The sequence below is a fragment of the Myodes glareolus genome, chromosome 21 (genome assembly GCF_982192425.1).
Source record: "Myodes glareolus chromosome 21, mMyoGla1.1, whole genome shotgun sequence".
In the NCBI taxonomy this organism is placed as follows: domain Eukaryota; kingdom Metazoa; phylum Chordata; class Mammalia; order Rodentia; family Cricetidae; genus Myodes; species Myodes glareolus.
Window position 1 is genome coordinate 57,489,088 of NC_142046.1, and position 20,824 is coordinate 57,509,911.

The 20,824-nt window shown below is 41.2% G+C and overlaps 1 protein-coding gene across 2 annotated transcripts in view; it reads right to left on the bottom strand.

Annotated features, from left to right (window-relative positions):
* The window catches only part of Ttn (titin), a 272,179-nt gene that overhangs the window by 97,337 nt on the left and 154,018 nt on the right, over positions 1-20,824 (bottom strand). For both annotated transcript variants that reach the window (XM_087900088.1, XM_087900089.1), the window contains 25 exons: positions 20,715-20,795; positions 19,769-19,843; positions 18,929-19,018; positions 18,471-18,533; positions 18,075-18,164; positions 16,430-16,477; positions 15,613-16,014; positions 15,193-15,471; positions 14,461-14,736; positions 13,967-14,106; positions 13,535-13,661; positions 13,174-13,437; positions 12,548-12,814; positions 12,171-12,434; positions 11,943-12,082; positions 11,664-11,790; positions 11,273-11,539; positions 10,891-11,157; positions 9,832-10,098; positions 9,601-9,740; positions 9,070-9,196; positions 7,995-8,137; positions 3,439-3,562; positions 2,403-2,669; positions 666-763 (listed from right to left, as the gene is read on the bottom strand). In XM_087900088.1, coding sequence (XP_087756214.1) covers positions 666-763; positions 2,403-2,669; positions 3,439-3,562; positions 7,995-8,137; positions 9,070-9,196; positions 9,601-9,740; positions 9,832-10,098; positions 10,891-11,157; positions 11,273-11,539; positions 11,664-11,790; positions 11,943-12,082; positions 12,171-12,434; positions 12,548-12,814; positions 13,174-13,437; positions 13,535-13,661; positions 13,967-14,106; positions 14,461-14,736; positions 15,193-15,471; positions 15,613-16,014; positions 16,430-16,477; positions 18,075-18,164; positions 18,471-18,533; positions 18,929-19,018; positions 19,769-19,843; positions 20,715-20,795 — 4,433 coding nt within the window. The remainder of the gene's footprint in view (positions 1-665; positions 764-2,402; positions 2,670-3,438; positions 3,563-7,994; positions 8,138-9,069; positions 9,197-9,600; positions 9,741-9,831; positions 10,099-10,890; positions 11,158-11,272; positions 11,540-11,663; positions 11,791-11,942; positions 12,083-12,170; positions 12,435-12,547; positions 12,815-13,173; positions 13,438-13,534; positions 13,662-13,966; positions 14,107-14,460; positions 14,737-15,192; positions 15,472-15,612; positions 16,015-16,429; positions 16,478-18,074; positions 18,165-18,470; positions 18,534-18,928; positions 19,019-19,768; positions 19,844-20,714; positions 20,796-20,824) is intronic.

A 20,824-nucleotide genomic window follows, 5' to 3' on the forward strand; every position in this document is an offset into this window, starting at 1 on the left:
AAGACCATAAATATTATAGTATGTATGAAGGAAGACAGATAAAAATATAAATAAAAAAAATCCAAAAAGCAAGAACAAAGTTACCAAGCACTGTGGACCCCCTATGATACTATTACCAAATATAAAAAAATAACAGGATTATGCACATTTTGAGTCTTAGGGGGCCTTAAATCTCACACAAACCAGCTCCCCTGTTGTGGAAGCAGATTGAAAGTTAAAGGAATTTGGTGATAAAAAATAGATCATGGCAACCAGAAATACTTAGCTAAGATGTGGAATTACTGCTATTTGAGATATATATATATATATATATATATATATATATATATATATATATATTTGACATACCAAATATATATATCAAATGGCAGTAATTATATATATATATTAATTAATCTTAAAAAGATAGCAATTCCAAATGTCTCTAAAGATAAATCTTATCTGAGTTCAGGGTTTTTCTACTGAGCAATACTAAGGAGAATAAGTCAGGTCCATGTTTCACGCTAACACAATCTTTAAAATGGGGGAGGGTCAGAGAAAATATTTAGCTATTTTTTCCTTACTTTCTGTTTGGCCAAAAGCAAACAGAATGTCTTGATAATCTAAGATAATGTTTGTAGTTACAGACCTTGCACACACTAAGATAATGTTATGTAGTTACAGACCTTGGCGTTTTCCTTGGAAATTTCACACTCAAACCGAGCTGTTTCTTTTTCTTTAACTTGAAGGTCCGTGAGTGGTCTTAGGAATTCCACATGGGGAGCTGTAAGAGAATGGCATCGATATTCAAAAGAAGGCTTCTGAGATATTTCTGGTACACATTTAAAAAAAAGTGACTCTCTTTCTCTCTCTCTTTCAAGACAAGGTTTCTCTGTAGCAGGCTGGCCTCAAACACTGCCTGCCTTTGCCTCCCAAGTGCTGGGCTTAAGGGCTGTGCTGCCAACACCCAGTGAGAAAAAGTGACTCTCTTCTGCAGGACTTTTTTTTTCTTTTCCTATCTTAATAGACTGACACTGACTTTGAAATCGCTTGCAGCTCACATACATTATGTCTTACTGTGCTACCAACTTAGTTCTTTCACACTGAGATCCATCTCGGCTCTTTTGAATGCTTACTGAAGAAGATGCCTTCTTTCTGTTGGTACTATACCAGAGTTGAAGGATATTATTTGTCAAAGGAAACACTAGTAAGGGAAGAAACATCATTAGGAAGCCAGTAGAATTCAAAGACAATAGCCTGAATGCAAAGACAACAGTTTGAAGCCCTCCAATTGGCTTTGTGTATGGCTAATAGGCATGAGTCCAGTTGGAACCACGCATAGGCAGCTTTTCATTTTTGACTCAGCTTTAAAGATTTCCCATGCAGGTCAGGCATGTATTCGTATGACAAACACTGTGTTCTACAGGGGGTGCTGATTCGGCTCTTTTGTCTGCTGGCTTATGCATCTCCAGACACGGGACTGCTGCTATGCAGGATGGAGCAGCTGCCTCCTTTCCCTTGCATCTTTCAGTGCTCCTTATAAGGCCTTTCCAAGTCGACCCTTCTTGATCATGAGATTCTCAGACCAATGCTAGCTGACAGGCTTGACGATAAGCCATCATGGCTAACCCTTCACCAAGAGGAAGTAGATGACAAGGGGAAGAAACCCCACGGGGCTACTCTGAGGTCAGTTAACCAAAGCGTGGAAAGAGTGACGCAATACAAGATGCTGGGAGCACAGTCAAAACCACTGGGTTTTAGCTGTTGACGGATGAGAAGCAACAGAGCCAAACAAGCATTGCACAAAAACATACTATGAAAAATGCTATGCGGGACAGACAAATCGACAAAGCGAATGAGCCAGCTAGCAGTGGGCATACTGAGATAAGGGCTTATCTCCGCACCAGGGGAAGAAGCAATAGCAAAAATGACAGAGTGCTTCATTCAAAGAATCCAGGACTCAAAGAACCTGGGCCTCATTCAGCTTCTCTTGCTTCCTTATTCTCAGACTGAATTATGGGACAGGGCATTGACATATTAGAGTTGTTCTCAAGTATGTTTGTTCCCATTCAAGCAACTTTCGCTCCCATTTTTAAGACATCCTCCAGGCCTGAAAACTTATCTTCCTTCCAAATGGAATCAGCGTTCTGTACGCCCTCCTGTGTTAAAGTGTATTTTCATCTCTAGCAGGATATTCAAATAGTGGGCATAACCGCATGCCGACAAAGAGCACAGCAGCACAGTGAACAGAGGTCGGTGTCTTTCCCAAGACCAGACAGAGCACAAGAAGGTTTTTAAAGAAACGTGTGAAGTATCAGGTTAGGTCAAGAATTATGGCTAGGCCAAGAAGGGCATGCATAAAGTGTCTTGATGTTTTGGCTACAAAGAGCTACAAAGGCCAAGTCCTGAGGAGGAATACTTACGAACAACATTCAGGTTACAGGAAGTCTTAAAATCCTTAGCATCGCAAGTGTACGTTTTGATATCCTCTGGTGTGCAGCCATGAATAATGAGCTTTCTGACCCTGCCATCAGCGACGATGTCGTACTTCTTGCTCTTGAGGATTTCTGTGCCATTTTTGAACCACTTCACCTTGGCGTTCTCTCTGGATACTTCACACTCCAGGACCGCAGTGGCCTCCTCTTCGACCGTCTGGTCTTCAAGGGGTTTAGTGAACTCAACGGGGGGTTCTGAAAGAATCCAACTTATTAGCTGCTTCCCTTCTCCAAGAGTTCCAGAACTTTCTCTAGTTCCCTCTGGCATCTCTGGGGCTGCTTCTGCTCTAAGTTTACTCATTTGCAAAACTATTTTTCATTTAGATGTTTTCCTTAAATAATGTTGCTTCATCGTTATTCATACATGCAGAGAAAAAAACCAAACAAAAAAATTTTTCTATGCCCCCCCCACCGCCTGCCCTGGTCATTATGTAGACCAGGCTGGTTTCAAACTTGAGACAGTCCTTCTGCCTCTGCCTCTTGAGGGTTAGGCTTACAAGAAAAATAATTATAAAACATAAAGGAAAAAATGGCCAATATTTTTATAAAATGGGTTGATAATAATTATTTCACCAGTTGTTTCTGGAACTAGTTGAAAATACAATAATAACATAGGGATAGAAAGAGTATGTAAAACCCACATTAATTTTAACTTTTTTTCTTCTGAGACAGGTTTTCTCTGCGTAGCCCTGTCTGTTCTGGAATTCACACTGTAGACCAGGCTGGTTTTGAACTCACAAAGATCTGGATGCTTCTGCCTCCTGAGTACTGGGATTAAAGGTGTGCACACTGCCTCACCATTGAAAAAACAACCTATATTTTATTATGCCAAAATGTAATATTAGACTTTTGGATCCTTGATTTTTAATGATCTGTGGTAATCTTGCACAAAAACAATTAAGCGAATGCATTATTTATGATTCTGTTCATGATGTATGAACTTAGGGATAATTTTTGAAATTACCTTTCACAAAGAGGTTGGCCTGAGTTTTGAAATCCTTGGCTGTCAGTTGGACCTCTCCTGCGTCTTCTAGCTTCACGTCCCTCAGGGTGAGCGTGTGAACTCTTCCTTCAGAACGGGTCACCACCTAGGTTGAGTTTGCAAAGAGTGCAGGAGACAGATAGATGAAACAGCCACCGAGAAGGCAGGATCCTTAACTCATCTGGATAAACTATGTAAGAGTGTTACCCACATTGGTTTATGATCATATATGTTGAATACACATACACACACACACACACATATTTTTAAAGTGACTTAACCAATAGTTTCAAAACTTTTAGGAATATTTTTAGGATTTTTTTTAGTTACCATTATATAAATAAGAGGTGATTTTAGGGATATTTTTAGGATTTCTTAGTTACCATTATATAAATATGGAATGTTTTTCTATGTTGAACTTGCAAAGACCAATTTCTATTTATATTTCTGATCCTGTGAGAAATACATGTAGTTATAAATAAGTATGCATTTCTGTTTTGCTTCAGGTTTGTGTGTAGAAAAGAATTTAGAGAAGCTAAAAACAAAAGAAAAAACGATTGGTTATTATAACCAATCAGGAAAAAAGTAGGTTTTTTTTCCTGAGAGAAAATTGTGTGTTTTAAAGGGACGGTAATGATCATATAAATACAAGCTAGAACTCTTCTCTCATTTATTTTAGCAATTTACTTTGCTTTTTTTGGGGGGAGGGAGAGGTTCTCTGTAGCTTTGGAACCTGTCCTGGAACTTGCTCTGGTAGACCAGGTTGACCCGACCTCACAGAGATTCACCTGCCTCTGTCTTCCAAGTGGGGATTAAAGACGTGCACCACCACCTCCTGGCTTCAATTTACTTTGCAAATGAATGTAATCCATGACTAATTTGTACAATTTATGAATTTTGTTAACAAATTTCTTTGATGACTTGTCTGTCTTCCTGTGTTTGATCAAGCATCAGTAATGGGAAAATCAGACATCACTGGTGCTGTTAAAGGTAGGATCGTTCTGGGAGTAATGACGAGAAGATTGGGGTTCTAGAACCTAAGGTTCCTCAAAATCTCTACTCTGTCATTGAGATTGGCTTTAGCACATAAGTATCCACTTAGAGTTAAGAATTGTAACTGTTTTCTGGTGAAACTATTTGTATATATTTCACTAGGGGTAGAAGAAAGAATCAGGAATACAGTTTCACTGAAACAAATTTTCCTCAAATAAGAACATGGCATAGTTACTCATATAACTGCCCTTAATATTGAGAACACCTGAAACAAGGCACATACACAGCTGGGAGACAGTAGCTAAGATTGACCCCAGGAGCACAGCTGCTACTTATTTGGGAGGTGGGGTCTGAATGGGACTTTTAAAACAATGTCTATGAATTTTGAACTTTGACTTATGGCCACTTAAAAGAAACTTCAGTTTCTAACACATGCACAATTATATAGTATCTATTAATACATCAATTTGCCATCTGAATTATTTTGAAAAATCTGTAGGATATTCTCTGTCACTGAATATATTGCCCAGAAAGTAGTGAGTTTTTAATAAATGGCTTATGTAGACCATAGTCAATAGTTTGACTGGAAATGAATGCAAATATTTTTGGTAAACCATGTAATGATAATACTAGTTGTCATCCTTTATTGATATAATGCGGAATACTAGTGGAACACAGAAGGCACTACCAAGCTGTTAAAATTTAAATACAAAAATATTAAAAAGCCTCTGAGGGAATTCAACTGTTTTCACATAGCCAAAGGGGATAAAAACCAAAAATGAAAGGAAAATATAGCTTATTTCCAAAATGTTGTCTTCCAGTATCTGATGTCTGTGAGTTGTTTTGTGTGACTGTTGGTGTAGAGATTAAAGATTCTTACAAAAAGTGTAGATAAAAAAGTCCCAGTTAAAATGAGAAGAACAGCTTGTGCTAATAGACTTTATTTAAACAAAACCTCTAAACTGTAGTAAGTGAACATGCAACTTTGCAGCTCGTCCTTAAATTCCTTTTGAAAAGAGACATTTAAGAGGTACAAGATCTTGGAAACAGACAAGATCGCCTGACAAAATTGAGAGCATGGAGGCTGGGGGCTGGAAAGGGAGGGGAGAAGGGGTAGAGGTAGAGAAGGGGAGGGTTGAGGAGAATTTGAGGGAATGGGATAGTCAAGATGGAGGAAGGACCGAGATGAGAGCAAGGAAAGAGATATCTTGATTGAGGGAGCCATTATAGAGTTAGCAGGAACCTGGCTCTAGAGAAATTCCCAGGAATCCACAAGGATGACCCTGCCTAAGACACCAAGCAATAGACTAGAGTGGGCCCGATCTTGACTTGCCCTATAGTCAGACTGATGTTTATCTTAAATATCACCATAGAACCTTCGTCCAACAACAGATGGAAACAGAGGCAGAGACCCACATCAGAGTACTGGACTGAGCTCCCAAGCTCCAGTTGAAGAGTGGAAAAAATGAGAATATGAACAAAGAGGTCAAGGTCATGAAGGGTTCATTCACTGAATCAGTTTACCTGAGCTAATGGGAGCTCACCAACTCCAGCTGGACAGGGAAGGAACAAGCATTGGACCAAACTAGTCCCTCTGAATGTGACTGACAGTTGCATGGCTGGGACAGGCTGAAGGGCCACTGGCAATGGCACTGGAATTTATCTCTACTGTGTGTACTGGCTTTTTGGGATCCTATTCTCTTTGGATATAAACCTTGCTCAGCCTAGATATAGAAGGGAGGGCCTTGGACCTTCCACAAAGCAATGTGCCTTACCCTCTCTTAGGAGGTAGGGTGGAAGGGGGTGTGGAAGGAATGGGAGGAGGGAGGGAGTGGGAATTTGGATTGGTATTTTTATTTTTAAAAAAAATCTAATAAATTTTAAAAAAGAAAGAAAAAGAAAAGGAAAAAGAGTGGTAGGAGATCAAGTTCGCAGGAGGATTACTGTTTTGGAAGGCCCCCCTGTGGGATTAACATTCCTACAGGCAGGGACAATTCAGCAGCCCTCTGGCTCCATTGGACCCCACCCTTCCTAACCCCAGGAAAAAATGTAATATGATAATAGATTTTCCCCTTGGAGTAAAACAGATGCAAGATTTTTAGGAATCTACATTTTAAGTCAAAATAGCAGACTTTTTGTGTTTGAATGAAGAGCCATCTTTCTTTTTTTCCTAATAAGAAGCTCTTAGTTTAACCACCAAATAAGGAAAAAAAAAATACGCCGCACTGAATAGAAAAAAAAAAAGAGATGTACATATTAAACAAGAAATCTGAGGTTGAACGCAGCACCTGGTTTGGTATCCAGAAGACTTTGTTGTAAGAAAAGTTTTTTGGTGTGAAATGCTACAGTTGGAACGTTCTGCCTCCTTTTCTAGTTGGCAACAATGGAAACCAAAGGTCTTGGTCCACCGAGTGCCGGGCAGAACTCATCTGCCAGACGACTGTACTGAGACAATCATTACTCATTCAGTTGAACGCTAGTTTTTAAAATCTATTTTCAAACATCTACATGAAGGCAATGTCCTCTAGTCCTTCAGCCTCTGTGAAACTAAATCCCCTTCCAACGGTATCTTTTCCAGTCTTCAAATTTTGATTTGTATATGTATAGAAATTTTACATATGGTCAGTATTATTTCTGGAATGTTGGGCAAGGCAAATGCCGCAGAACAATGAAATGTCCTGTATTTGTCTATGTTTTATTTTTAAGAATTCAAAACGGAGGGCATATTATTAAGCTAGTGTGAGTGTCGCTTCTACACTAAAGGGATTGCATAAGTTTAATTTTCTGATCCGGGCAGAAGTCCAAGAGGTACAGAAATACACAGATCAATTTAGGCCTATCTGAATAAATGGCTCAGTTTTCACTTTGGGGTTGAATGTTGAATTTTAGCCAACACTAAGGTAGTTTACCGAACCTTCTCAAAAGTTTATTCATTTACATACAGGGATCCCCGCAGGCACCCCCTCCCCCCATTCTGCCAGCTGCACTTTAAATGGTCCTCTGGCATTCCAGAGTTTGCGCAGTCTAAAACACTTGAGCGTTAAAAATAGCCTTGGGGAAACGCTAGAAGAGAAAATCTGCCCAGAAGTTATCTCTCCGACTCTATCAACTGCCCAAAATGGAGTTCCAGTCTCCTCTCAATCCGTTTCTACCCAGAACACCAGATAACACAGGAACAACCTGTGTGCACAGCCGCTGCCGAGACCTCGGTTAGGAAGCCCCTCTGCTCTGTTCTTGCTTTGCATCATTCCTACAAGCTAGCCCTGATGCCTACTGAGCATTTGCCTTCTTTTTTCCTTCACGAAAAAACTACAACTTGATCATATTTAAGATTGTTATTCCTATTTTAGTAAGACACAATCATCAGGTTAAACCTAATAAATCTGAAATCTCCCATCTTATAGTTCCAGCAGAAATCAAGTTAGAGGAAGGACAAAGGCAAAGGCTCTGGAGGGGAGGGGACCTTAGCAAGAACAAAGTAAAGGACAATGGAAGTGATCCCAAGGGAGAAAGGCAAAGCAGCGGCTGGTGGCCCTGCTTTTTACCTTATCACCAGGCTCCAGTTTCTTCCCTTTGAGGTACCATTCCACTGGGATATCCTCATAAGACAGCTCGCAGTCAAAGGTGGCTGTTTCCCCTGCGGTCACTGTGACGTCCTTCAGAGGCCTCAGAAGACCGATTATCCGCGCTTTGCGAGAGGGAAGGAAATGCCTTGTGTTATTCATTCTGAAATTTCCCAAGGATAAACAGATTTAATTCTTCATTTCCATGATGGTTTTCTTCATGAAGGAAAGAGCCACAAGACTGGCTGCTGCTTAACTCCCATGTGGACCGTGGCCCCGTGGTGCTGAGAAGGGGAGAGTAGGCAACCAAAGAGCTGGTGTTTGTAGGAGCCGCCTCTCCAGGATATACAAGGTCAGCAAGAAATCTGGGCTGCATCTGTCTCTCTGCCAGGCGTCAAGTTCCTCCTGCTACATAAGGTATGTGACCTCCAAAATAACTAAGGCTCTGATTGGGAGAGACAAGGGGTCCCCGGCCCCACAGCCTGTCCACGTCCATCAGCCACTTCACACCTTCCAAAAATGGGAACCTAACTTTTCTGCCTCCCTTCTTGAGCTGAAAATGCCCACACAGCAAAGGGCTTCTCTCTAGGGTTACTGTTGGATAGTCACTTGAGAGATACTTTTTTTTTTAAGAATTTTTAATTCTTAGTTCTTACTGTATATTTATCGATTTTGAATGAAAGGATTGCAACAGCAGAAAAATCTGACTTTAATTTGTCATTGATGTTCAAATGCCCAAAGTCACTGAAAATGTCAAGAGTTTAGAATCTGAATGATTTTTATATCAGGAGGTCAAAAAATAAATACAGGAAAGCCAGTTTTTACACACAAATAGTGTTTTCCAATCCCAGTTAAGTTCATGTGTACTCATTCTCTGAGTAAACTAACTTTCTTCCTTCCTTCCTTCCTTCCTTCCTTTCTTTCTTTCTTTCTTTCTTTCTTTCTTTCTTTCTTTCTTTTCTTTCTTTTTTCCTTCTTTTCTTCTTCCCTCCATCCCTTCCTCCCTCCCTCCCTCCCTCCCTCTCTTTCTTTTTTATCAAAAACATGTAATACTTACGCTTAACTCGGAGGTGGGCGCTAGATTTGACATTGGCAGCTTGGAAATCTACACCACCAGTCTGGTCCAGGCGGCAGTTGTGTAAGATTAGAACATGTATCTTGCCTTCTTCTTTAATTTCACACTCCTGTGCCAACGGAGAGAGAGTGTTTCACAGCAAGTAATGTTGAGACTTTTTCCATAGATATATAATGTAATTTATAAAAAGGTGCTACAAATGAATGGTTATACATACACTTCATGTATGAACTACAGCTCCCTGGTACTGTCAGAAGTATTTCTTTTAGCTGTGTAATTCTGAACTAGAAGCACTATAGGATACATCTAACTTATACAGTGCTGGGCAAGAATCAATGTACAAGTGACCTTCCTAATCCATTCACAGACCCCAGCGTCTCCCTTTGGCTGCAGGCCCCATAGGGAACTTAATTCCATGTTTTAAATGCCCCGCATGCACCCTGACTTTTCGCCTGTCCTTTTCCATTTCACACTATCCCTCTTCAGTGCTGACAGGTTCAGAAATAGCCGTACAGGTGTTTGGAGCAGTGCCTCTCCCTTGAGTTTCCAGTTGGCATGGATATCATCTTCAGAGATCTCGGTTTCAAAGCGTGCCGTCTCGGTCTCCATCACCTCGACACTGTATAGGGGTCGCACCAGTTTAATCTCCCGGTCTGGAAGAAATGAAGGGTCAGCATGTGCCGTGAGTCTCTGGCAGCGAAGTCTCCCATGGCGACCACAGGGAGACTCATGGAAATATCCTACCTTCAATGTCGAGCTTCCCAGAGGTCTGGTCGGTCCCACAGTCACAGGTATACTGCCCGATGTCGGATTTCAAGGCTTTCTTGAGGATCAGCATCCGCTTCTTGCCGTCAGCCTTAATGACAACATTTTTAGATGGCTTTATTTCCTTCCCGTCCTTAAACCACTTCACGGGTGCATCCGCTTTGCTGATTTCACACTGAAGAACCACTTCGTCCTTCTCCACGCCTGTGTAATCCTGAAGCTTTCCCGTGAAGTATGGGTCTCCCTCTGCAGGTAAAGATAAGTGGAGAACCGTCACCCACCTAGAGAGCTGGCCATCCCTGGGCAGGTGTAATGGCATCCCAGAGAGTTCTGAGTGTGCTTTACAGCCGTACCCAGCTGTCCATCAACCAGCATCTTTAGTTTCTAAATGTTAGGAAGAGAGTCAGTGCATAGCAGTTACGGTTCAAAATCATCTGCTTAGACTTTTAAAAAATTACCAATAGCTTAAAGGACACACACAGTTCGGCTTTGGAGCATGTTCCTTTGCCATTTGTCTAGTTTTTCAAATTCTTAGCCACTCTTATCAGGTCTTGAAGCTTTGTAGCATTCCCCTTCCCCAATCTGTCAATAGTTTGCCATGAGCGTATCTCTATATGTTAGATGTCAAAAGTGGATTTTCTTATAGAAAGGATCAAGGAGAACAATGAGATTTACTAAATTCTGTTCGTCTCTCTCTGTAGAAACTTGAAAGTCTACTATCCTGAAATAATTTTGATAGCAGAGGAGGAAGTACTTATGCATTCTTATTTTGCATGACAAGCCAGATTTAATCTGGTTTTGGCTATTTTATGGGCCTAAGAGAGTGATGATCATCTTTATTGCTCTGTAGTTCAGAAATACACTTTGCAATGCATGTGGTGGTTTCTTAGGCGCATCTCCGTGTAGTATTACACTCAGAAAACCATTTTATATCACACACACACACACACACACACACACACACACACACACACACACACACTCCATACTTTTCTGTTGAATTCAGTGTGATATAATCCAGTTTTAAGAAAGGCCTACCCAGCACGGTGAGTTTGGCTTCTGAACTTATCCCCATCGCCTCCACTCTAATCTGGGAGGTGTCGTCAATTATCAGGTCTTTGAATGTGATAGAGTGCATTTTCCCTTCATCGTGCATGGAGACTCGCTTGCTGGTGTGAAGGCGCTGGTCGTTCTTGAACCAGCTCACTGGGATGTTGTCATGGGACAGCTCTACGGTGAACACAGCATTTTCCCTCTCTTTGGCTGTCACGTCCTTGAGTGGGGTAAGGAATTTGAGGCGGATTCCTGTCAAAGAAAACACAGCCCATTACTTCCATCACTTTAAGAAGGAAATGTAAACTTAAATGCAAAAATATATAAAATTCTATAGGCACCTATACAACCACCACAGCAAATTTACCTTCAATGATCAGTTTGCCACTGGTATGTTTATCCTCAGCTTCAAACATGTACTTGGCTTCGTCTTCAAAAGCGGCTGACTTGATCACCAGGGAATGCCTGGTGCCATCCTTGATGAGTTCAAACCTGTCATCACCTGTGATCTCCTGGGTTCCTTTCAGCCAGCGGAAGGTTTTGGGCTCCCTGGATACCTCACACTCAAATTTAGCCTCGTCTTTCTCGAAGACTTTGACGTCGCTGAGAGGCGTGATGAAAATGAGCGGCAGTTCTGAAAGAGACGCCGGAGCAGAGCCGGTCAGAGGCTGCCGCTTTCACCCCGCCCGCTCCGTTTCCGAGCAAGGAAGCTTGCACGGAAAATGTTAGAAGGAGTCTGTGTACAGAGCAGAGCGTACCTTTCACTTTCAGATTGGCTGCCGATTTAGCGTTGGCAGCCTGGAAGGAAACCTCCCCAGTCATATCCAGCTGGCAGTTATAAAGAACCAGGACATGTTTCTTCCCGTCCTCGATGATTTCACAGTCCTAGGGAGGGCGATCATAGACAGAGTTTACATATACAGGACTTCCTGCAAGTCACCAAGGAATTGTACTTTGGGGGAGTAGGGGGGGGGCTAAACAAAATAACCAAACAAACAACCCGCTGCTATCTGAGCAGCTCTGCTGGGGTCACTTACGGGAGAAGCGGTCAAAGGTTCGCCCTTTAGCTTCCACTGGCCGTGCACGTCAGGCTCGGACAGCTCGATTTCAAAGCGGGCGGTTTCTCCCACAAACACCTCCACACCGTACAGGGGCTTTTCCACTTTTATGAGTCGAGCTGAAAGCACGCAAGGTTCTGTGAGTTGGACTGAGCCTAATGCATTGAATCCCTGAGATGGGATGATCTAAACTCAGGGGTAACTCACCCTCAACAGTGACGTTGGCCTTGGTGGTGTCCGTGCCACAGTCGCACACGTATTCGCCTTTATCTTTAAGCTCCGCCTTCTTAATCTTCAAGATGCGGCGCAGGCCGTCGGTCTTGACCGAATGTTTGGGCGAAGGCACAATCTCTTCCCCGTCTTTGAACCACTTCACGGGCACGTCTTTGCTCACTTGGCACTTCAGAATAATCTCATCCTTCTCAACACCAGTCTTGTCGTGTAACTTCACCGTGAAGTAGGGGTCAGCCTCTGCCGGAGACAACCAGCGTATTGTCAGAAAAAGATGTGGTGGCTGAAGCCGATGAAACAACCCAGGGGTGAAATGATACATTCCTACCCGTCCTCGACCTGGTCCCACTTACCCAAGACCTTCAGATTGGCTGTGGAGCTGAGGTTCTTCACTTGCGCTTTGATCTGCGAGATGTCATCCAGTGTCACCTCTCTCATTTCCAGTTTGTACGTCTTTCCTTCAGAAGACATGAGCACCGTCCTGGTGGTGTGCAGCTTGACATCATTTTTGAACCAGACCACGTGCATCTTCTCATGAGACAGCTCGCAAACAAAGGTTGCTGTCTCGCCTTCTTTTACAGTTTGATCTTCCAGAGGGGATATGAACTTCAGTCTTATGCCTACGGGGCAAGCAGGCAACACATTCAGGAACACAGGTCACCGGCAGAAAGGTCTGACTCTACCATGTGTGTAAAACGCAGCTACCTCATGAGGCATTTATTTGCTCCTTTTAGGTTGGGTTATTCTTCATTTTAAAAGTTAAGGGCTTTGGGGGAGTTGGTTTAGTGTGTGTGTGTGTGTGTGTGTGTGTGTGTGTGTGTGTGTGTGTTCTATGACACTGGAAGTGAAGTAGTAGTGGCCCCTGCCATCAATTGCTAGCTCTTAGAATTTGGTATGCTGTCTTTAAATGAACCAGAAAAGCAAACGAGGACACCTACATACTGTATATAACATTTCAATATCATTGAGGGGCTGTTACCTGTCACAAATAACTGTGCAGATGTCTTCTTGCCCTCCACCTCGGCAGTGTAGACCCCTTCATCATCGAACTGAGAATCGTTGATGACAAGAATGTGTTTCTTCCCATCAGCAATGATATCGAATTTGTCAGATGCCTTGATTATATCAGGCCCTTTAGACCATATAACATTTGCCTCTCGGGTAAGGGCACACTCAAATCGAGCCTGTCGCTTCTCTGGGACGGTCACGTCTTTCAGGGGTATAGCAAAGTCAAGTTCAATTTCTGCAAATCAAATAGTAAGAAAAACAATGAGACGTTCCAGATACAGAGGAAGGGGGAAACGAAGCTGAGCCCACTCCTTAGTTCTAACGCCCTGTACCTTTGACTGTCAAAATGGCAGTTGTGACAGCGTTGCAAGCCTGGTAGAGGACTTCACCCGCTTGGTCCAGCTTCACTTTGTGCAAAGTTAAGAAGCGCTTCCCGCCTACGGCTTTGATCTCACAAGTCTGAAAAAAAAAACCCAAACGGCAACTTTCATTGGTATTTGCATGAGACGAAGTCCCCAGAGAATATTTCCGAAAGAGATTTCTACGGCGTGTCAAACCATACAGTAATGAACATATAAGCGAAGCACGGCCATTAGGAAAATTTACCATATTTTATCCAAGCTGTCCACAAAGAATGCATTAAATAATTTTCCTCCTTTGAGAGTTTAGAAACCCAAGCCCACTGTTAGTGAATGAAGCCTGCATAGCCAACTTCAGTGAGGCTCTAGTCATGTCACGTGACCAGTCACGCCCAGGGTACTCACAGGCGAGGGCCTCAGGAGCTCTCCCTTCAGCTTCCACTCTCCAGGAATGTCTTCTTCAGAGATCTCTGCATCAAAGCTGGCACTTTCCTTCTCGTAAATGGTGACATCTTCGATCGGCTTGAGCAGCTCGACGTCACGCTCTGCATCAGCCAGGGGTAAAGCAACAACGCTTTAGATAACCCAGTCATACGTCGCTTTTTAAAATTAAGAATTTCGTACGTACGCACATGCGTGTAATATGTTTTGATCAAACCCACCCTGTTTCCTCTCTCCCCTCCAACTCTTCTCTGATCCACTCCTTTCCCTCCCAACAGCATGTGATCACTTTTGAAGACCCCAAAACCAAAACCACTGAGTCTACCTACCGCTACCTCCCTGTGCCTGGGTGTAGGCTCATCTACTAGTTAATTCTTGTATTTTGGGGGTTGGGGTTGATATTTTGCTTTATGCATGCACAGAATTATCTTTCAGAGTAGCAGGTAAGATCCTTATACCTCCAAGGGTCAGCTTCGCTGGGTATCTTTTCCCTTCGATCTCTATAGCGTATTCATCAATATCTTCTGGCATGGCATTCTTAATTTTGAGAATGAGGTGGTTCCCCTCTTTCAGTATTTCAGTCTTGTCATTTGGTTCCATGGGGATCTCATCGTATCCTTTGAACCACTTAAAGTTTGGTGTGTCCTTGGCGATGTCACAGGTGAAAACAGCTGTCCCCTTGGGCTTCACGTGCTGGTCTCGGATAGGTTTCACCAGCCATTCTCTGATGATTTCTGTTAGAAACACAGGGAGAAAGAAGAAATCACTTCTCTGGGAAACTTCCGGGATAGGAAAAATTCATGGCCCGGGATGTAATCAATTTGTGAGATGCTGATATTCCTCCTTTTAAATAAGGCATCAATGAGGTTTCTGATATTCAGATATTGGGAAATAAGTTATTCTGTTTTCTTAGCACAAAAAGAACAACTTTATAGCAAAAAACTAACATAGTTATATATTAGTAAGTTACTATATATATTATATACTACATATACTATATAGTTATATATTACTATACATATATCTTTGAAGTCTGTTGCTATATTTTTAACAAAATAAAATATATTTTTATCTTTGATATATATGTATTATAATATATATATTAGATATAAGTCTCATTTTGTTGCCTTCACTAGTCTCAATTTCAGGTGCCCAAGCAACCCTCTCGCCTCTGCCTCATGCGTACTCACCTACTACTTTCACACAGGAAGAGCATTCCAGGTTGTTGGCATTTTCCACAGTCACGGTGTATGTCCCAGCATCAGTATCATCTGCATCGTTGATGGTCAGGGCCCGCATCAAGCCAATGACACCCGGCACAATCTTGCCCGGTTTCTCCACCACGATCTTGCCATCCTTCCTCCAGACCACATCTCGTTCTTTGTTCAACTCGCAACTCAGGTACAACGGCTGCCCCTTGACCACCGTGACTTCCTCTTCCAGGGTTTTCACGAAACGAACAGGAAGTTCTGTGGAGAATTCCGAGCAAACACATTTAAAGTTTTCAGCGAAAGAAAACTCAGAGGTTTTGTCTGAAATCACAATGAATGGTACCACTGAGGTCTCTGTTGTAAAATTTAATATGGATCATGCGCAGAACTGGAAGTTACCTTCTACGATGAGCTTGGCTGTGGAGGTCTTCTCTTTATTTCCCAAACGTAGCACACAGGTGTATTCACCGGCATCGGAAAGCTGAACGTCGATGATATGCAACTTTCTGTCTTTACCATCGGCGATGAATCTGTGCTTTGGGCTCTCACGGATGTTGCTACCATCCTTCATCCAGGTGGTGATGGCGGTGGATGGGGAGACCAAGCATTCAAAGATGGCGGAAGAGCCCACAGACTCTGCCTCTGTCAGGACGATGTCTTTGATCTCTTTCACGAATTTCAGTGGCACAGCCTTTAGCTGGTAGGTGAATGGGGCTTCATCGGGAGGTTTCTCCCCACCACTTCCTGGTCTGAGCTTTTTCCTTTCAGCTTCTATTGGTGAAGGAGTCTTTTTGGCAACACCTAGTTCAAAGGCAAAGTGGAAAGTTAACTGGGCGCCTCCGCAGGCATCACAGCATGTACGTAAAGTGATGAGAAGACAGGAATAGAGAAATAAAGTCTTGACAGTTGGAAGGTCAGACATGAAGATGGAAAGGCCCAAAAACTAATAGGCACCCATCATTTTCTCAAGTGTCGGTTCTGGGTGTAAAATATCCAGATTAATGTATAATTATAAATAAATATTTATGAATGAAAAATCAAGATACAAATTCATCATGGTAAAATTTATTTGGTTTTATTCATAACAGCTACTTGAATAATACTAGTAGCAATGTCAGAAATAAAGACTAAAATTTGAAAACATTTCCCCTTGAGTGTAAGCCTTGGAATTCATGAGGCAACATGTGACAACAGGTCTGAGGAGCATGGAACTCACCTTTGATGGGACCTTTTGGCTTGGCTGCTTCATCCTTAGGTTTGGCTTCTGAAATTAAAAAAGATAAGCATTTGTGAAATTTTCATACTTATTCTACCCTTATCAGGAAACCATGTGGGATGAGTCATGTTCTTTGTTATGTATATTAATTAGTAAAGAGGAACCAGTTTCATTTATATGACTTCTACAGAGAATACTCTGGTATTTCTAAGAAGGCATATTCTAAAAATCAATGTAGCCAGGCTAAAATGCCAAGAAGTTTAGGATTAAAAAATTCTTTTAGAGGTTCAAGTCAAGATCACTGGTCAAGAGTCTGCTAGCATGTACAGGCCTGGAGTCCAACAATCATAATGAATTAATTAGTAAAAATTAAACTTTTGACAAGCATCATTACGCTCTTTCTTTATGTGGAGGGCTCACTACTGACCTATGAGAAAAGGTTTTGCCCTTGCTTAGTTATACAAACTGCTTTACAAGATATTTTATATGTTGGACATATAAATCAAAAAAATTAAAACTTTCCCTCCCATAAGTGATAGGAAAGTGGCCAGAAATGACCAAAAGTCCTCTTGTTGTTATTGGTGGTATATAAATTGAGCAGACTAATATATCCAAAGAAGATGAAGGACATTGACCTAGGGAGAGTCATTATCTTTTTCTAAATAATGTTTGAATCATAAATTCAGGTGATTAAATGTAGCATAAATATTAATAATTAAACTATATTTAAATGAGCATCCTATATTTTCCCCAACATTAAACACAACCAAGACCCAAATGATTGTGGGTAACTTAAAATGTTAAAGCAACTTAGTGACTTGTCACAGATGGGCCACTTTGGATGTGTACAAAGACAGCAATCTCACAGCCAGTTAGGTTGCTTTTTAAAATTAACACCTGATGACAAAATACTGGAGTTCAAATATTGGTAGTAAGTATCTTAAGGTCAGACTCCAGATGGCTATGCTATTTAGTACATTTAAAAATTGTTACTAATTTAAATCCATGTATAGCTATAAAGGCTGAACCGTATATAGCCCCCTTCTCTCCGTTTTCTGTAATACTGTGGTAAATATGCCCCACATAAAAACATAAAAATCTCCATTATGCAACCATTTTCATGAAACACATTCACAAAGTTGTGAAGCCATCGGCATTTATTTGTTAAACTTGCACTATCTCAATAGTTGAGCGTTTTTTAAAATGAGGAATGTTTGCTATCAGGCACAAGGGTGTGATTTGCTCCATGGGATTCCCACTCGTGTTCCCCGAGAGAGTTTTCGCCTTGAGCTTCATCCCCACTAAGCATCCACTTGCTAATCTCAAAAGATTATGAGGGAAAGAACGCCTGCAGGGCTGCACATACCATAAAACAATCCGCGTCCACAGGGTAACACAGTAGTCGGTGGGGTCTATCAGGTGAAGAAAACCTAAGAGTTTGCTACACGCCCCTGAACTGGACAGGATGCTCCCCTGAATTGGACAGGATGCTCCCCTGAACTGGACAGGATGCTCCCCTGAACTGGACAGGATGCTCCCCTGAACTGGACAGGATGCTCCCCTGAACTGGACAGGATGCTCCAACTCTAATCCAGTGTGAAGCCACCCACACAAGCTAGTGAAAACAGAACCACAGGGTACCAACCTGCTTTCTTTCCAACCACGGGTGCCGTCACTGGGGCAGCGATGGGCGTGGGTGCGGGCTCCATGGGTGGTGCCTTCATGGTTTTCACCTCTATGGAGAGAAGACCCCACTGTATCAATGCGTCTACTTGTCACCCTGCAGTGACCACTTTTGGTGGCCTGTTTGCCTTTCAGGATGCGATGTCGAACCCTTCAGATAGCTAGTTTTTCTGAGGACACTATCTAAACATATTGAGATATCAGAAATCATTGAAGCACAGTGATTTTTATATTTTTATTTAATATGTAACACTTTTAATCTAAAAATATAAATTTCTTCTACTTTATTTTCCCATTTGCTACATGTTATTCTAGCGGAGTGCGAAGGAACACTCACCCCGAGGATGAGATTGCTTACCTGGCTCAGGCTTTGGCTTTGGTTCAGGTCCAGGGAGAGGTATTGCTGGCTTAATTTCAGGAACTAAAATAATTCACAGAAATAAAGAGGTTATCATAATACTTGGCAAGTTTTTCACAAAGTCAAAACTGCAAGGAAGCAAATTTAGTGTACAGAAGGATGCTAGGATATGTTTATCAAACATGTACACATATATGCTTATCAAATCAAATATATGATCTAAATATTTTCATGTTCAACAAAATATTTAAAAAATCGATTGCATTTGGAGTTGTTGCTCAGCTCCTTACTCATCCCTAGAAATTTATTTAACAAGCTGTGACTATTATTAGCATTGCACAGCAAAGGTGAAGAAAACAGGACACATGAGATGACGGCCACAATGGCAGTATAATGCTACCGTGATGCTGCATAGACACATTTTAGAGACAACCAAAAACGTGTCTGGAGAATTATACCTTTGGCAGGTTCTGGAACTTTCCTTTCCTTTGGTGTAGGCTCTGGAGGAGCTTCAACTTCTTCAACAGCTTTTGGAGGGGGTTGTGGTACTTTAAGGAAAGAAGGCATTGTCAAGCATTAATATAGAAAGCAAGTTACCTGAAAACTCAGACCGAACAATTATTTCTCAAAAATACTAGTGATGACTCTTTTATACAAATCAGATTGCAAAGGTCAGTTTCTGCTTTCTTCTCTTAACTCTGCTTCTCTCTCTCTCTCTCTCTGACTCCCCCCCCCCCCAGTCTGTCTGTCTGTCTCTCTCTCTCATTCCATCTGCTTGGTCCCAACTTCTGATATATCCCCACATCTAAACCAATTCCACCAAAGTCTTAGTAATCACTCCCTTTGACAATAGGCAGATGATAGACATCATTCCATCTAAGAGTTCCCAGATTTAGGAAGCATTGCAAACACTCTTATTTTGCAAACACATGAACTTATTCCATAGCCAACAAGGTGATCTTAGTCATTGCCAAGAGGAGAACTTACATGGCAAAGTAATAACAATAAGATCAGCAATAATAATGATAATGAAGTATGGAGAAACTCATGACTGGATCTGGAAATTATTAATAAGACTAATAAGAATAGATGCTATACAAAGAGTGTTTGTATTTGAAAATTACTGTAAGATACTGGAAGAGAAAGCAGACAATGGAACATATACATTACAGACAGATGAAATATGAAGCTATGATTATGTTGAACTTCATGGATGTTTACAAAATAAACCTTTTGTTATGTGTCCACTTTGTTGAAAGAGAATTTCATAAATTGTCATTTATGAAAACGATTCCTACCTTCTGGTTTTTTAACTTTTTCTACTTTTTTAGGCTCTACTTTAGGTTCTTCTTCTTCAGGTCTCTTTCTTAGAACTTAAAAGACAAAAAGGTTTATATGTAAACCGAGATGAGCTAATGACCATGTTGAACAAGCTTGATGAACACAGATAATGTACAGAGCAAAGACAATGAGAAGCATGCAAGCTAGCACAGTGGGAGATTAGCATTTGCGTGAAAAACGTGTTTATTTCCCACATTCCCCCAAACAAAATTTGTTATGTTAACTCTTATCAGGCTTAGAAATAATGTCTCTCTAGACACTATGCCCAGCAACAACTATGTGGCAAAATGGCTCAGATAAAAACAATAAATTATTTGAATAGCAAAAATTATAATAATTGAATATAACTTATTGACTACTGCTTAAATAAAAATTAGTTTAAGTTCAGAAATCTAAAGTGACTGAACTTCGAGATCAGTAATCCCATATGAAGACAAGGTTAGAATTTGATTTTTCATGAGTATCTTGCATCTAGTTTTTACATACTTAGTAAGAAAAAGACGTTTAGTTTTATAAAAAGTGTTATTGGTTGTGGCGATCTTGCATCATACTGAAATTGAACACATTAGGCTTAAGTAGTTCTGTATATAGTATCTTAAAAGTTGAGTGCATTTTATTTCACAATTTGGTTATGAAAAATGACACTATGGTCACTGTTAGGATATTATCAGTTTAGTTACACCTGTTTAGTTACAATGTCAAAATATTATGAATGCTCACAAAATATCCACCTTATCCTTACAAAGACTTGGAAATGATAACCTTTATGTTTTTTAATGAACTACATTCAAATTTTGGTGGAGGATCTAAAATGAAATCAAGGGGCAGAATATTTTGTGAGCCTTCAGGTGAGTCCATTTCTCAAGCTGTCGAGACTGACATTCCAGGAGAGGAGTACTATACCGCTTTTCAGGACCACCTCCTCCTTTGGCTGGGGCTTAGGTTCTGGAAGTAATTTGCGAACTTTCTTTTCGGCTGTAGGCACTTAAAAGGATATGATTTCAAATTTGGTG